This window comes from Papio anubis, chromosome 17, assembly GCF_008728515.1.
Source record: "Papio anubis isolate 15944 chromosome 17, Panubis1.0, whole genome shotgun sequence".
NCBI lineage: Eukaryota > Metazoa > Chordata > Mammalia > Primates > Cercopithecidae > Papio > Papio anubis.
Window position 1 is genome coordinate 30,580,109 of NC_044992.1, and position 17,553 is coordinate 30,597,661.

The 17,553-nt window shown below is 38.9% G+C and overlaps 1 protein-coding gene across 6 annotated transcripts in view; it reads right to left on the reverse strand.

The window, feature by feature from the left end:
- Positions 1–17,553, reverse strand: part of USP32 (ubiquitin specific peptidase 32) — a 218,412-nt gene that overhangs the window by 98,015 nt on the left and 102,844 nt on the right. For 5 of the 6 annotated variants that reach the window (XM_021929123.2, XM_009190403.2, XM_003912864.3 and 2 more), the window contains one exon: positions 13,908–14,067. In XM_021929123.2, coding sequence (XP_021784815.1) covers positions 13,908–14,067 — 160 coding nt within the window. Of the gene's footprint in view, positions 1–2,189; positions 2,310–13,907; positions 14,068–17,553 lie in introns of those variants that run through there. The other variant, XM_021929124.2, reaches the window with a different exon arrangement.

Here is a 17,553-nt window from a genome sequence, read left to right on the forward strand (position 1 = left end):
TCACCTGAGGTCAGGAGTTCAAGACCAGCCTGGGCAACATGGTGAAACCCCGTCTGTATTAAAAATACAAAAATTAGCCGGGCATGGTGGTGCGTGCCTGTAATCCCAGCTAGTCAGGAGGCTGAGGCAGGTCAGCCAGGAGAATCGCTTGAACCTGGGAGGCAGAGGTTGCAGTGAGCTGAGACTGCACCAATGCACTCCAGCCTGGACAATGGAGCAAGACTCTTATCTCAAAAAAAAAAAAAAAAAAGAATTGTTTGTTGAGCTGTTTCATACATACACACACACACATACCCCCACACCCCTCTTTAGGATAATGCTAACTGTGATAAAAGATAACAATTAGAGCTGGGCTCAGTGGCTCACGCCTGTAATCCCAGCATTTTGGGAGGCCGAGGCGGGAGGATCACGAGGTCAGGAGATTGAGACCATCCTGGCTAACACGGTGAAACCCCGTCTCTACTAAAAATACAAAAAAATTAGCCGGGCGTGGTGGTGGGCACCTGTAGTCCCAGCTACTTGGGAGGCTGAGGCAGGAGAATGGCGTGAACCCGGGAGGCAGAGCTTGCAGTGAGCCGAGATCGCACCACTGCACTCCAGCCTGGGCAACAGAGCGAGACTCCGTCTCAAAAAAAAAAAAAAAAGATCACAATTAGTACCAGATATGACCTTGGCATCTGGTAACTTTCATTTATTCATTATTTTTCCTGTTAGGTCAGTTTAGCAAGGTAACTCTTAAGTTACCTGGAAAGATAAGAACAAAGTTCCCGAAAAAATTTTTTTTTTCCAAGATGGAATCTCACTCTGTTGCCCAGACTGGAGTGCAGTGGTGTGATCTCAGCTCACTGTAATGTTTGCCTCCTAGATTCAAGTGATTCTCCTGCCTCAGCCTCCTGAGTAGCTGGTATTACAGGCACCCGCCACCACACCTGGCTAATTTTTTACATTTTTAGTAGAGACCTTGTCTCTATTTAAAAAAAAAAAAAGTATGGAGCAATAAAGATAAAATTTTCACAGAGGAATACACACTGTGTCATATAGTATTGCTTTTTAAACTAAATAACTAATTCACTAGATTGTAATCTCCTGATGGGTCAATGTTTGCAAAGGTCCAATTACTTTGGAATGGGATCTAATTTTTAAAATATATAAAGGCTGGGTGTGGTGGCTCACACCTATAATCCCAGAACTTTGGGAGGTGGAGGTAGGAGGATTGCTTAAGTCCAGGGGTTTAGGACCAGCTTGGGCAACATAGTGAGACCCCATTTCAACTTTTTTGTAACAAAATAAAAGATATGAAACTCATACTGAAGAATGCTGCTTTAGTTTTTTAATGCTGAAGTATCTACTTCAAATATTCAGATAACTGAATTTATTTAAAAGGAGAGAGTATTTTAAAATTTTAGCAGTAGGGAGAACAACAAAGTAATCTGATATATAAATTGAGATTCCTAAATAAGACGTCTGTCTATTCCATTTATGATGCTTAAAAAGAAAAGAAAAAGCGTTTCGTTCCTCCAGAGAAATATTAGCTTTTTCAAGTCCTAAACTCTTCCAAGTAGTAGATCAGTATATAAAAAAATCTAACCCTGAAACAAAAGAAGGAAGACAGCAGTCTTGATGTTATTTCTGTACTTCTCAGTATTGAGAATATAATAGGTGTTCAATAAGTAATTCTGATTAATTGGTGTTTACATAATACAGTAAATTGGAACACAGAAAAATCGTATTAACTGTGATTCTTTTTTTTACTTTGAAAACTATGTTTATCAATCTCCTCAAAAAACACAATTTCTTTGCTGAAGCAGGAATCTGGAAAGACAAGTAGAACATATTTACAAGAAAAAAATGATCAGACTGGTCATGATCAGCAATGAAAACTATCCTTTAGTGCTGACTTTTAAGTGTATGTGATCTGTTCATTTTCTGGATATAGATAGACTGCACAATCCTCAATCAAACATTTGTCAAAAGCAAGCTAAAGTAGATTTTATATATATAATATTATTACCAAACATTTTACATGAATTGGCAGCTAAATTGCTAGGAAGAGGGAGTTTACTAACCTTATTTTCACTTGAAGAAGTTTGAAGCAGTAATTTCGGTAGTTACTCTTTCTATTTGCAATGCATAAGTCACTATTAAAACTTATACTCTACTGGCTAAATAAGAATGAATTTATCACCCACCTATAGGTATAATTTTTTCTGGGTCACAACAGCAGTATACCATATTCCCAACATTCTAAGTAGTTCTTGGTCTGCACTTTGGGCCATCCTAATCGGGTCTCACCTCACCAAAGGCTCCAGCTGCAGACAACAACTCTTTAATGCCAGAAGTGAATCCTCATCAAAAAGGCCAGGCACAATATCCAAGTATTTTCATACAGTAACACATTTCTTTAACATTTTTGAAAAACAACCTCTTCTCAGGAGCAATGACCTTCTGAGATCTACTTAAAATGGCTGTAAGCCTTACATCACTAACAGATAAGAGGATAATGAAGGAGAGGCACACAGATTTACAAGGCAGTTCATGGTCTAAGAATCACCAAAGCACTTTTTTCCCTATTGACGGAAGGCTTTAACATTGTAAACTAAAATGTGGTAAGGGACCATAATAATATACATATTGTTAGCTGAAATAAATGCTAAAACAGACAGGGGCAATACAAATTTCTTGAGTTAACTCTGAAAAGAGAAATAATCAAAATGAATTATAAAGTCCCATCACCAAAAATACAATTTTAACTACTTCAGAATCCAGATTCTACCATTCAAAGAAATCACTGTTAGCAAGCTGAATACATTATGATACATTTTGGGGAAATGTCAAAAACTTTCTTAATTTATTGGAAAACATATTTACAAGACAGAATAGATACATGTTTTCTTCCAAATATTGCTGAATTCTACAAAAGAATATGACTATTAAGGAAAATAACTTAATGATAGTTTCTTTTTTTTTAAGAGATAGGGTCTCACTCTGTCACCCAGGAATGATCATGGCTCAATGTGGCCTCAACCTCCTGAGCTGAAGTGATCCTCCCACCTCGGCCTCCAGAGTAGCTGGGAATATAAGCATGTGCTACCACATCCAGCTAATTTTTAAATTTTTTGTAGAGACGGGAACTTGCTGTTTCCCAGGCTGGCCTTGAACTACTGGGCTCAAGTGAGCCTCCCACCACAGCCTTCCAAAGTGCTGGGAGTACAGGCATGAGCTACTGCACCCGGACAATAAATAAAAAATTTAAAAGCCACATCATATTCTGGAAACATTTAGTAAAAACATATTATATGCCTGACATTGTACTAAAAACTACAGATATGACTGTGAACAAGACAACTATGTTCAGATTCTAGAAGTGAAAACTGATCATTTTCTTCTAGTGTGGAAAGTACAATGAAAAAATAGAGAGTTTTCTGGGAGCACATATGTTGGTAGGCCCTGGAGGTCTTGATGTTTAAGGAGGTACATGAAGGGAATCTAAAAGTTAACTACGGAAAGAAAAGGAGTGTGGCAGAAGAAGGAAATTACAAGCAGAGGTAAAACAGGATGTGTAAAAGTCTGAAGGTAAAACAGATAGTAATAGGACAGAAAGACAAAAAAGCAGTTAAGTTTTAATTCAAGCACAAGAAACAGGATCACCTACAGAAAGGTTTATACCATGGACCCAAGATAAAAGGCAAAAGACAGAAAGAATTTTAGTTTCCAATGACAAAAAAAAAAAAAAAAAAGTGTTAAAGATAACAGCTGAACGTGGAATAGTAGGCATTTCAGTCGCAACGCAAACATTTCAAAGAGCAGACGACGTGGAGCTGCTAGACTGCTTGGAGAGGACTACTCATGTACTACAGTATAGGGGATGGCATAGACAGATTTAAAACAGTGAAAGGCTGATTAAAACTAATCAATTAAAACTAATTACATTTTAACTTTATAGTCTGTCTCTCCAAACTCCAACACTGTATTAAACAACTATGGACAAAATGGAAAAAGAAAGGGTATTACAAGAAAAAACAAAAATGACTAGGGTTTGATCATTCAAAGTAGAATCAGGGGAGCAGAGGGAAGAACTATACTAACTCATTTCAAACTTTTAATTACACAGAATGTTTATGCTCCCTATACAGGCTTTCTGACTGAACATCATCATCGTCGAGATGTTCAGCATCATCACAAACATCGTATCTGTCCTCCTGTACCTTCAGTACAAATGGCTTTAAAGATTAACTTGTCATTAATCTTGTTGACTGGACACAGTGGCTCACACCTGTAATCCCAGCACTTTGGGAGTCTGTGGCAGGGGAGAATTGAGACCAGCCTGGGTAACATGTTGAGATCCGATCTCTACAAAGAATTTTTAGAAATTAGCCGAGTGCAGTGAATGCACCTGTGGCCCCAGCTACTCAGGAAGCTGAGGCAGGAGGATCCCTTGAGCCTGCAAGGTCGAGGCTGCACTGAGCCATAGCTGTGCCAATGAACTCCTGCCTGCAGAGTAAGACTCTGTCTCAAAATAAATAAACTTATCTATATTTCACAAGTAATTTTACAAATAAAATCTAAAGTATTTAAATAGCCAGGCATGCTGGCTCACACCTATAATCCTAGCACTTTGGGAGGCTGAGGCAGGTAGATCACTTGAGCCCAGGAGTTTGAGGCCAGCCTGGGCAACATGGTAAAACCCTTTCTCTACAAAAAATACAAAACTTAGCCAGGCCTGGTGGCACGCGCCTGCGGTCCCAGCAAGTTGGGAGGCTGAGGTGGGGGGATCGCTTACGCCTGGGAGGCGGAGGTTGCAATGAGCCTAGATAGGGCCACTGCACTCCAGCCCGGGCGACAGAGCCAGAACCTGTCTCAAATAATAATAATAACAATAATAATAATAATAAAGTATTTAAACTGCAAATTATGGTACAAAAATACAATGGTCTTGATTTAAAAATTAGTTAAGATGTATTAAACCATAAACACTTGAACTTTGGGCTAAAGTTCTGATTCCACTTCTTAATTTAAATAATAGATAAGGTAACAATAGTTTGAAATTTGCACTTCAGAAAAATGTAATTGCCATGACAAAATCTAAAATCTTGGGTAAACTGAGTAAGTTATTATTATTATAATTATTTGAGACGGAGTTTCACTCTTGTCACCTAGGCTGGAGTGCAATGGCACAGCCTCGGCTCACTGCAACCTCCGCCTCCTGGGTTCAAGCAATTCTCCTGTCTCAGCCTCCCGAGTACCGGGATTACAGGTGTCTGCCACCACACCCAGCTAACTTTTATATATTTAGTAGAGACGGGGTTTAACCATGATGCCCAGGCTGGTCTTGAACTCCTGACCTCAGGTGATCCGCCCGCCTCAGCCTCCCAAAGTGGTGGGATTACTGGCGTGGGGCACCACGCCTGGCCAAATCCAGTAAGTTAATTATTCTAAGTCTATACTGAATACAAATAGCTCTACAGTTTCCTTTCTGATTCACATCAAAGAGAACAAAATATGATTAAACATGGCAGTGTGTTCAACTTACTGTGACTTCAAATTTTACTTTGGAATTGTGTATGAAAAAGTAATTAAAGGCATCTGCATGCCAACATGTTATTCAGAAGTTAAAAATTATCATTCCTTTTTGTTTCCTAGATACCTTGGCTCATTACACAAATTTAAATGGAGTCGCTGATGCTTTAAAATAAATGTCTACTTATAAATCAGTTAATAACATTCCCTATTTTTAACACAAGTTTCCACATTCCTAACACATTATTAGAACAGTTCAATGTACCAAATATTATTTGAGTAGAAGAGCCTGCAAAGCATCAATAGTGAATTGTTTAGCCAGAATCAGAGTGAGAATTTATAGGTAATATAAATCATAGTCATCACATTGTAAACCTAACCGTGTCAGAATTTCTCTAAGAAGTTTAGCAGTAATTCTGACTTTGTGATAATGCTTTTCACAGTAAGACCCACTAAGAGAGTAGCCGCTTGCCAGAAGCCAGCAGCAATTCAGTTGTCTGTTGAATAAATTTGTTGTTGGTTCTTTGTTTTTATAAATTATACAATAAAAGTAAACGAACTGGTAAGAAACACTTTCTTTCCACAAATCTGGGCAAGTTAATTTTTATACTGATCTACAGCCCTCTATTTGAAAATTTGCTTGATCCCAAAACAATTATTCTCTGAAGACAGAGGGATAAGGACCACTGATATTCACAAAGCCAAGTGTTCACAAATATAAGAGGATGCATATTCATTATAAAACACATGCTCTGGCCGGGTGCGGTGGCTCACGCCTGTAATCCCAGCACTTTGGGAGGCCGAGGCAGGGGGATCACGAGGTCAGGAGTTCAAGACCAGCCTGGCGGAGATGGTGAAATCCCATCTCTACTAAAAATACAAAAAATTAGCCAGGCATGGTGGCAGGCACCTGTAATCCCAGCTACTCGGGAGGCTGAGGCAGGAGAATCACTTGAACTTGGAGGGCGGAGGTTGCAGTGAGCTGAGATCGCGCCACCACACTCCAGCCTGGGCAACAGAGTGAGACTCCGTCTCAAAAAACCAAAAACATACATGCTCTATACCAGGCACAGGGCTGAGTCCTTTTATTAATAATAATAAAAGGTATTACCTAATTTACTCCTTAAAACAGCCTTATAAGGTATATTGTATCATTAGCCCTGCTTTACAAAGGAGAAAAAAGAAGTTCGAAGAGGTTAAATCTATCTCCCTCAGCAACAGTAAGTGGCAGGGGTAGTCTGTGTGACACAGAGGTTGAAGAACTACTAAATATTTTATCAGTCTTTCTCAAAATGCAGTTCGTGGTCCATCTACATCAAAATCACCCTGGTGTTTGTAAAGTACAGAGTCTTAGGGCCCACTAAATAAAAACATTTGCTGACATAGCCAGTAACCTGCACTTTTAATAATTTCTCCAAATAATTCCAGTGTTCTATATAGCTGGTAACTACCAATATACCATAGTAGACTTATGGCTGACTTGTTTTTAATTTGGGGGTATTTCTCTTGCAAGAAATAAGGATAGGACAAAACTCAATTAAGATGCCAGCAAATAAGAATGTTATAAATAACTGAGAAGACAGCATATTTCTTCAGGCTTTTACCATACGCTACTGATTTATTTCAATGGCTACCACGCAAATCAATGGGCACATTGTAAGAGCAGTTAAAATCACTACATGTATTTAAAGCAAACTGACTCTTCACGTGCCTAAACTGAATGCTAATCAATGTTCCATATCTGCCATCATTTAGCTAACCAAAAGTTTTGGAAGACCTTAGAACTTGCAACTTTCGACAGTTCTTTAAATGTGTAAGTATCATAATTCATTTCCCCCTAAAAACATAGTATACCTTTTTTTTTTTTTTGAGACAAGGTCTCACTCTGTTGCCAGCCTGGAGTGCAGTGGCAAAATCTCGGCTCACTGCAACCTCTGCCACCACCTGGGTTCAAACTATTCTCCTGCCTCAGCCTCCCGAGTAGCTGGGGCTATAAGCACATGCCATCACACCCAGCTAATTTTTGTACTTTTAGTACAAATGGGGTTTTTCCATGTTGGCCAGGATAGTCTCATTCTCTTGACCTCATGATCCACCCGTCTTGGCCTCCCAAAGTGCTGGGATTACAGGCGTGAGCCACCGCACCCAGCCAAATATAGTCAACTTTTATGAGAACATCCCCATGCTTATGAAGTTGTTAAACCTTATTTAAACATGATGATTTATCTTGATCCTTCTCCCCTTGGTACGGCTTTAGCCTTACAGTCCTAAGAGGACACATACCTTCTGCTCACTCTGGAGGCAATAAAATGTTTAAATCAAGACTTAGAATGTACACTTCAAGAGGCTGAAAAATTTTCAATCCAGTTCAATCCAACAAAATGCATTTAGTCAACTAAACTAAGAAAAACTCAGAGGAATAGGACCTGAGTCATATTCTCAAGGGGCTTGCAACTTGGGGTAAACAAAGCCATTTCCAACAGACTTAGAGATAGGGCAAGAAGCAAATTAATTGTTTTAATTGAAATATAAAGTGTTGCAGAAATGCAAATAGTAAAATAAACTAACTCAAATTAAAGAGAAATGGACAAGCATGAAAGAATAGGCAGCATCTATCTGAATTGGGCTTTGATGACAAAGAATCATCTTAATTGTCAAGGGTTGAAAGATGAGGTACATTCTTAAACGAAGGAAGATAAGGAGTGATGTATATAGGGTAGCTATAATATAAAGTTCATGGTGTGGTCACGGTATATTGACCAGTGCTCTGTAGTTGAGGCAGAGAACACATGTGAGGAGAAATGAGCATGGAAATTAAGTCAAGGATAGGAAACTAAGAGACTCTGAAGCCATGTTAAGGAATTTAAGCAAACGTTTCTGAGCAGAGAAGTGAAGTAATTAAAAGAAATGCAATGTCAATTTAATGTGAATTAAAAATACATTTAAAAAAATTGTCCTTCATACTTTCATATCATTGAGAGGCAGTAAAACAAGAAAGATAAGAAATTTGTAATGATGGCACCAAGAAAGAAAGATGCAAGAAATATGTCTGAGTTAAGATGGACAGAATCTAATATGAAGCTTGACAAGGAAAAGTCAAAGTGAGTCAAGTTAGACACTGGAATTAAAAATATTATCAACCAGGATATAAAACACAGAAGGAAGAACATGTTTGCCTTTTTTTTTTTTTAATACCTTTAGGTGGATTGAGGCAGGGGAAGATGAATTTGGCTTTAGATATGAGATTTAGGTGCTAGAAAATATAACCAGGAGGCATTTATTAAAATGAATCTGCAGTTTCAGAAATACCTCAAAAGCAGAAAAGTTCATCTAGGTATCACCTGCAAAGATAGGAAGGATAGGTGAGGCATGGAAATGGCTGTGATGAAGCAAAGCATGTACATCATTCGAGAACAAAATAGAGTGAAGGGCTGATCTGCTCAAAATAACTTTTATTTTAAAAGTAGGTGGTAAAAGGGGAACAGTAAAAATTGTAAGAAATAATAAGAATATCAGGAAACTACAATGTTTCAAAAGTCAAAGGAGAAGAGAGTTTGAAGAAAACTGGTCAACAGTGTTAAAATGCTGCAGAGATGTTAGGGGGTACATGAAACTAAAAAGAAAATAATCATTAGGAATTAGAAGGTCATTATTGTAGGTGAAACAATGAATGTACAGGAATACTTGTTTCAAATAATTCAAGATTTTGTTTTTTTTATTTGAGACGGAGTCTCGCCCTGTCACCCAGGCTAGAGTGCAGTGGCATGATCTTGGCTCACTGCAACCTCTGCCTCCCAGGTTCAAGTGACTCTCCTGCCTCTGCTTCCCGAGTAGCTGGGACTACAGGCGCCTGCCACCTGTAGTCTAATTTTTGTATATATTTTTTTAGTAGAGACGGTGTTTCACCATATTTGCCAGGCTCGTCTCGAACTCCTGACCCTGTGATCCGCCCGCCTCGGTTTCCCAAACTGTTGGGATTACAGGCGTGAGCCACCACGCCCAGCCTAATTCAAGATTTCTTAACAAGGCAAAAGTATTTTTAACTTTTAGATACTATTAAAAATCCAAAAAACTTCCCAATTAATAAAAAGGTAAATAGAAAATATTATTTTCAAATAAAATGTAGCCATTTTTAACATATTGAAAATTATTTGACTGATTAAATAAATTTGTTTTCTCTACTAATACAGTGCTTTCAAAAACAGACAATATGCAGCTTCTGCATTCAAAGTAATTTTTTAATCAACTGACAAAGACTAGCTCCCTGACCAAATTTTTTAGGTTCCTCTAAGCTCACTTCTACTAAGTTTCATTCTTGGTCCCCTTCCTGTCATTGGTTTATCCTAGACCAGTTTTAGATAAGAATCCAGCAATAGTCATTCCCCTCAATTGGGGCCATTTTAGCAAGAATCCCCTACCTTTGATGTCTCCTCTTTGTAATTTTTCCATCCACTGACCACCTCACCTTAATTCTTGGCTATAAATCCCCACTTGTTGTTGTTATATTGAGAGTTGAGCTTATCTCTCTCTTTTACTGCAATACCCTTAATTGCAGTAGTCTTGAATAATGTCTTCCTTACTGTTTTAACAAATATCAGAATAATTTTTTCTTTAACACAACAAGGCATTTAAGGAAAGCAGTCACACTCTTGTCAATATTAACAGAAAAATAATTTACCATACAATCACAAATAAAAGTGAAAGTTCAACAGAATATTCATATGACTGACAACTTAAATATTAAGGTAAGTTAGAGTTTACAAGTGAGTATAAAAAGGTTCCCTCAATATTTTAAGCAAAATAATTTTTTTAAAGGCTTTCCTACTTAAAGACAAGGGCACTGAAAAGTAGTAGAATGAAGCTTATTGCCTATTCATGCCAGAACTTACCAGTCAGAACTTTTAATAATAACAGAATGAAAATGGGAGAAAGTAGTTGATATGTAATCAGTAGTCAAGTTATATGTCATATAAAGCAATGGATACAAATAGCGCTTGACACCCAAATTCCTCTATTCAGTCAACAAATACTTATTTAGGCTTGGCCCAAGGGAGGGAAGATAGAATAATAATGCAGACCCCCTATGCCAGAAAGGATCCTATGAGTTAGGAGACATGACATGTACAAATAAGCAGAATGCTATAAATAGTTATAATACAAAGATGAATAGGATAAATTAATTGAAGAAAGGTACAAGTAAGGTGTTATCAGAGTTAGAGAAATGAGAGATAATTTCTGATAAGAAGGCAAGAAAAGGTTTCATGAAAAAAAAAGAGAGTATGTGATTTAAGTCTTCATGCATGATTGTTAGGATTTAACAGGCAGAAGAAAAAGAGAAGGCATTTTAGTGATAGAAAGAAGCATAAGGAAAAGCAGCCCAGGCACAATGGCTCACACCTGTAATCCCAGCACTTTGGCAGGCTGAGGCAGGTGGATCACCTGAGGTCAGGAGTTCAAGACCAGCCTGGCCAACATAGTGAAGCCCCGTCTCTAATAAAAATACAAAAATTAGCCAGACATGGTACTGCATGCCTGTAATCACAGCTACCTGAGAGGCCAAGGCAGGAGAATCACTTTAATCCAGGAGGTGGAGGCTGCAGTGAACTGAGATCACACCACTGCACTCCAGCCCAGGCAAAAGAGAGAGACTGTGTGTCAAAAAAAAAAAAAAAAAAAAAAAACAAAACGGAAAAGCAGAGTGTATTAACAGTTTTCTGTATCCAATGGAAAGAAGAACAGTAGAAATTAACACTTAGGCCTGTGTAGTGAATTGAATACTGTCTCCCGAACATTCATGACTATCTGGAACCTCAGAGTACGGCCTTATTTGGAAACAGGGTCTTTGCGGATGTAATGAATTAAGGACCTTGAGGTAAAATTATCCTGGATTTATCATGGACCCTGAATCCAAGAGGAAAGGACACAGAAACACATAGAGAAGGCCAGGAGAAGACAGAGGCAAAGAATGGGAGATGCTGCCACAAACCAAGGAATGCTTGGGGTCACCAAAAAATTGAAGAGGCAAGGAATAATTCTTTTCTAGGGACTGAGGCAGAGCAGGAAGCACCTTTTGAGGGGCCGAGGGGCCTAGGGGTCCCTGCATGCATGGAAATAAAGGATATTCCTGAGTTCCTTCAAGTGAAACTCTAGGCATCTATCTAGCCAGCCCTGAGAAATAAGTAACTTGTTACGCCAGAAAGTAATAGTAGCCTAAAAGAAGATGTTTGATTTCCCTATAGCAACTAAAGATAACATCTTAATATGTGCCCGAGTTGTCATTCAGAAGAACAGACCCCCTCCCTCACCAAGAACCCACACTGAGTTGATCAGACCTTAGACCACAGGGGAACTAAAGATTCAATGCTTACTATCCTTCTTTGTTCTAAATTTCTTCCCAGGCTGGGTGTGGTGGCTCATGCCTGTAATCCTAGCACTTTGGGAGGCTGAGGCGGGTGGATCACTTGAGGTCAGGAGTTTGAAACCAGCCTGGCCAACATGGTGAAACCCCTTCTCTGCTAAAAATACAAAAAATTTAGCTGGGCGAAGTGGTGGACACCTATAATCCCAGCTACTCAGGAGGCTGAGGCAGAAGAATCACTTGAACCTGGGAAGTGGAGGTTGCAGTGAGCAGAGATCGTGCCACTGCACTCCAGCCTGGGCGACAGAGCAATACTCCATCTCAAATTAATTAATTAATTAATTTCTTCCTGAAGGGCCTGGAGGGAGTCATACCCATGAGCCAGTTGATGTTCTTTTCTGCTGACCTCAAATTTTAAAAAGATGCTTCTCTTCCTTAACCAATTGCAAATCAGAAAACCTTTAAATCTGTCTACCTACCTATTACCTACCTGTAAGCCCACCCCCCTTCAAGATATCCCACCTTTTAGGCCAAAACCAATGAGTATCCTTCATGTATTGATTTATGATTTTTGCCTGTAGCTTCTATATTCCTGAAAGTTACCCTTGCCTTTAAAAACCCCTACCCATGAGCCTTGGGGAGGTCAGGCTTTGAGCATATACCTGGTCCTCTTTGCTTAATGCCCTATAAATGTCTTCCTTTCTACTGCTACAAAAACTCTGGTGTAGATATGTGATTTTACTGAGCCAGGTAAGCAGATCCAACTCCAGTTCTATAACAGGACTTCAGAGGGAATACAGTCATATAAACATCTTGATTTCAGCTGCTAAAACTGAGTTAAATGTCTCGTTTCAGTTTATGAATTGTGGTAATTTGTTTTTTGTTTTTGTTTTTGTTTTTGTTTTGAGACGGAGTCTCGCTTTGTCGCCCAGGCTGGAGTGCAGTGGCCAGAGCTCAGGTCACTGCAAGCTCCGCCTCCCGGGTTTACGCCATTCTCCTGCCTCAGCCTCCCAAGTAGCTGGGACTACAGGCGCCCGCCACCTCGCCCGCCTAGTTTTTTGTATTTTTTAGTAGAGACGGGGTTTCACCGTGTTAGCCAGGATGGTCTCGATCTCCTGACCTCGTGATCCACCTGTCTCGGCCTCCCAAAGTGCTGGGATTACAGGCTTGAGCCACTGCGCCAGGCCGAATTGTGGTAATTTGTTACAGCAACCCTAGGAAACTAATATAGCTTAGTTAAGGACAATTCACAGAGGGCTATATTTTCCATGCCCAACATTTCTTTTTATTACATTTTGAAAAAAAACAAAATACTGACAAAAAAAAGTTTCTCAGGCCGGGAGTCGTGGCTCATGCCTGTAATCCCAGCACGTTGGGAGGCTGAGGCAGGTGGATCACGAGGTCAGAAGATCAAGACCATCCCCGCTAACATGGTGAAACCATGACTCTACTAAAAATACAAAAAAATTAGCCAGGTGTGGTGGTGGGCGCCTGTAGTCCCAGCTACTCGGGAGGCTGAGGCAGGAGAATGGCGTGAACCTGGGAGGCAGAGCTTGCAGTGGGCCAAGATCACGCCACTGCCCTCGAGCCTGGGCGACAGAGACTCCACTTCAAAAAAAAGAAAAAAAAGTCTTGGCTGGGCACAGTGACTCATGACTGTAATCCTAGCACCTTGGGAAACTGAGGTGGGAGGATTACTTGAGCCCAAGAGTTCAAGACCAACATAGGCAACATAGATCCCTGCAGTCTCTACAAAAGATAAAAAAAATTAGCTAGGCATGGTAGTGAATGCCTGTAGTCCCAGGGGCTCAGAAGGATGAGGTGAGAGGATTGGTTGACCCCAGGATGTTGAGACTGCTGTAAGCCACAATGGTGCCACTGCACTCCAGCCTGGGACAGAGCGAGACCCTGTCTCAAAAAAATAAAAAATTTAAAAATTTAAATAAATTTCTCCTTTATAAGCATATTCTCATATTACCAATTATATATTTTTAAAAAGGCAAAAAGAAAACAATGAAATGTCATTACTTACAATGCGTGACTCCAGCCAGAGTTTGGTAGAAAGTAGGAGTATCACTATCATCAGTGAGGGTAACATACACACCTCCAGATAGAAGCCATCGAGAGAAAGTAAAAGCATCTTTGTTTAGAAAAAGCCAATTTCTAAACTTTTCATAGTTTACCTTTTCACCCTAAAATTAAAACAAGAAAACATAAGTTTAGTCAAATTTTAAGGTATCTTACTTGGAACCTACACAACCTGAAATTCACAATTAGTTGGTATTTACCTTTCTGATATCTATAAAGGAAGGATTATCTAATAACACTGCTGTGTGTGTGTGTGTGTGTGTGTGTGTGTGTGTGTATATATATATGGAAATCAAACTGTTTTAAAAAATAATTGTACTTCATAACTTCTACTTGCATAAAATCTGTATGTTAATTACAAATTATTTCATCAATTCAGTAAAGCAGTACACTGCCAATAAGCCAGATTTTGTTTGCTAAAATATATCCTAAAATCAGTAAACTGCATTTTTTTGTTGTTGTTTTTGTTTGTTTGTTTGTTTTGAGACGGAATCTCGTTCTGTCACCCAGGCTTGAGTGCAGTGGCGTGATCTCGGCTCACTGCAAGCTCCACCTCCCGGGTTCATGCCATTCCCCTGCCACAGCCTCCCGAGTAGCTGGGACTACAGGTGCCTGCCACCACGCCCAACTAATTTTTTGTATTTTTTAGTAGAGACGAGCTTTCACCATGTTAGCTCAGGATGGTCTTGATCTCCTGATCTCGTGATCTGCCCATCTCAGCCTCCCAAAGTGCTGGGATTACAGGCGTGAGCCACCGTGTCCAGCCATCTGCATTTCTTTAAACATTTAATAAATCCAATTTTTCGTTTGCCTTATCCCTCTTCTTTAGCACTCTTTAATCTGCCTGAGTTACTATATTGTAATTAAATCTGTATGGAATTAAAATACTCTTTAAATTCCATTTGTGAATTAATAACAACTATCCAGGTGTCCTCCTAGAGTAGACAATCAGGATCCCAGAAGGCATCACTGAAAACATGTATGCACACAGAGAACAAAAAGAAGCAAGTTGATTTTTGTTTCTTTGCTTTCTTTCCAGGTAATTGTCTTGATAAATCTCTGGAGAAAAGTATCCAGGCTGAAAAAGAGCATCATATGGTTGTTCAAGCCAATCCCTTTGCTTGGAAGACAAGAGATCCTAGGTTTAGTGGGAGCCAGGTATTTCTAAGCAGAAAAAGGGAGAAGCAATTCACAAGGAAATACAATGAAGTTACAACCTAAACTATTTGATCAGGAAAAAAAAAAGAAAGAAATACAATGAATAATGACAGTCAAGATTAGAGCAGCTCTAATCCTAATAGACATGTTAAAGAATACAAATAATTAGTTACCTAAAAGAGATATGGTAGAAACATATCTACATTGTTTAGTAGCATCCTATTAAGTGAGACAATACTCTTAGCCTGGTAGTTTCAGAACATTTACCATGAGTGCAATCCAAGCAATCAAGACATTGACAGTCTTGTTTTTCTGAACAGAAGAATATGGTGTGAAAGTTGATCATACAAATTGGGTCATAACTAAATCAGAGTCAACAGGCCCAGGGGAGAAGCATTCAGGATACATTGCTCTTGAAATAAATTCTCTGTAAGTCCAGCTGCTGAGATGATTTGCTGCAACTAATTCTGCCCACCACCATCGCCCACCAACTGGAGTTTGCCAGCTCCCTAAAGCTTTACTAACACCAAAGAACTTTCTCTCAGGATCACATGTAACACTCCCTTTTTTAGAAAACTCCCAATCTTTCTTTGTTATTTGGACATACTGAAGACCACCCAGTCTGCATGTATGCTCTATACACTTTTATTTTGACATTGACAATGACATTCAGACATGTTGTAGGGACATATGGGTACACCGCCAACATGTTTAGAAATGAGAGTTCCTCCCATATTCTTTCTGTATCCCACATTTAGTCTAGAAAGAAGCTTAGTAGTATAAATTCTACAAACTGATGCACATTTTTACCACATTAACATCTCTGACATTGGGATAAGTCTTAAAATCAATAGCATCCTTTAATTGTAATTTCTTAGCGGTTGTGATATTGTTAAATATATATTTGGTCTTCATCTCTTTTGCTGGCATGCAACTCCTAAAATTCTTGTAGTCTCCAAAGTGATAAATGACTCTGCATGCTAATGAATTGACCCAAGGCTGGGTAGTGGGCTGCTAGATAGCCTCAGGATGGGGGCTGGCCAAAGGAAAAAAAAAATGATTAACCTGTAGGGAGGGAGGGGAGAGGGCTGAAAGTTGGGCTGATTACCAGTGATCAATGATTTAATCAATCATGATCACTAGTGAAGATGTCTAGGGGGCAGTTTTGTGGAACTAATCCCTCAACCTGTGGGATCTGATGCTATCTCCAGGTAGACCCTTCTACCACCTTCACATATAGCTAATACCAAATGTTTACAATGTCCTAGTGACTGTTCTAAATACTAAATTCAAATACTAATTTAATCTTCAAAACACTCCCTACAGAAGGCACTATTATTATCCCCATTTTACCATAAGAAAACCAAGACACCAAAAGGTTAAGGAATTTGCGTACTGTTATACAGTGGAAGAAAGAGGACTGAACTCAGGTAGTCCAGGCTCCAAAGTTAGCACACTGCCTGTCTAAGTGAAATACAAAGTAATCGCTGAAGTTCACTGGCTAATTGGGAATCATTCCACAAAATTGGTAGACCAAAAATTACACTGTCAAATCTGATTTTTTGTTTTTGAGTCATGAATCTCTTCTAAAAAGAGAAGAATAGTATAAAATATAAATTTCCATTTTAAGAGTCAACAACCTAAAAGAAGTCAGTGACAAAGAAAAATTCATACAACACCTAGGTGGATTTCTTTATAACTTCATCTGTCAAGGGTAATAATAAAGCACAAGACAGAAAAAGCTGAGACCCATATCACTTAAATCTAAGCACTAGGTCCTTATATTTTACCTAAAGTGCTTTTCTTTGTGTGTGTGTGTGTGTGTGTGTGTGTGTGTGTGTGTGTGTGTAAACACAAAAACAACACAAAGTATTGTTATTGAAGGTCTGAACTAACCTATTCTAATATAAATACTTGGATAGCAAGGTTCTACATACAATCATCAGACACACTACTCAGATATTAGAGCAGGCAAATAAATCAAATAGTTGAATCAAATACCAATAGCCCATTTACAAGGTTGGTTTTATACCAACTAGAGGTATCTAATAATTCAAATAGCCATATACATGAGCTTCACATTTCTTTGATCTTTTCTTCTCTAAAGATCTTATTAAAAATACCACCAACTTAGGCATTAATTACCATAGTCTTATGATGTCTTTATTATAGTTACTTCCCCTTCCCATTATTGAAACTGAAGCATTCCAACTTTCCATCACAATTTCCGCTTATGAGTACATTCCATCTAGCATACTGACACCAGCAATTTTTTTAATTCCACAGGACCTACACCAATGACCTACCTGCAGGTCACCAAATTTAACTATCACTTCTCAGTGATCAAAGGTCAACTCACTAGACCTTTCAGGGTATTTGACATAGTTGAGTTCTCCTTCCTTCTTGAAACGTTGGCCTCAGTTGGCTTCTAG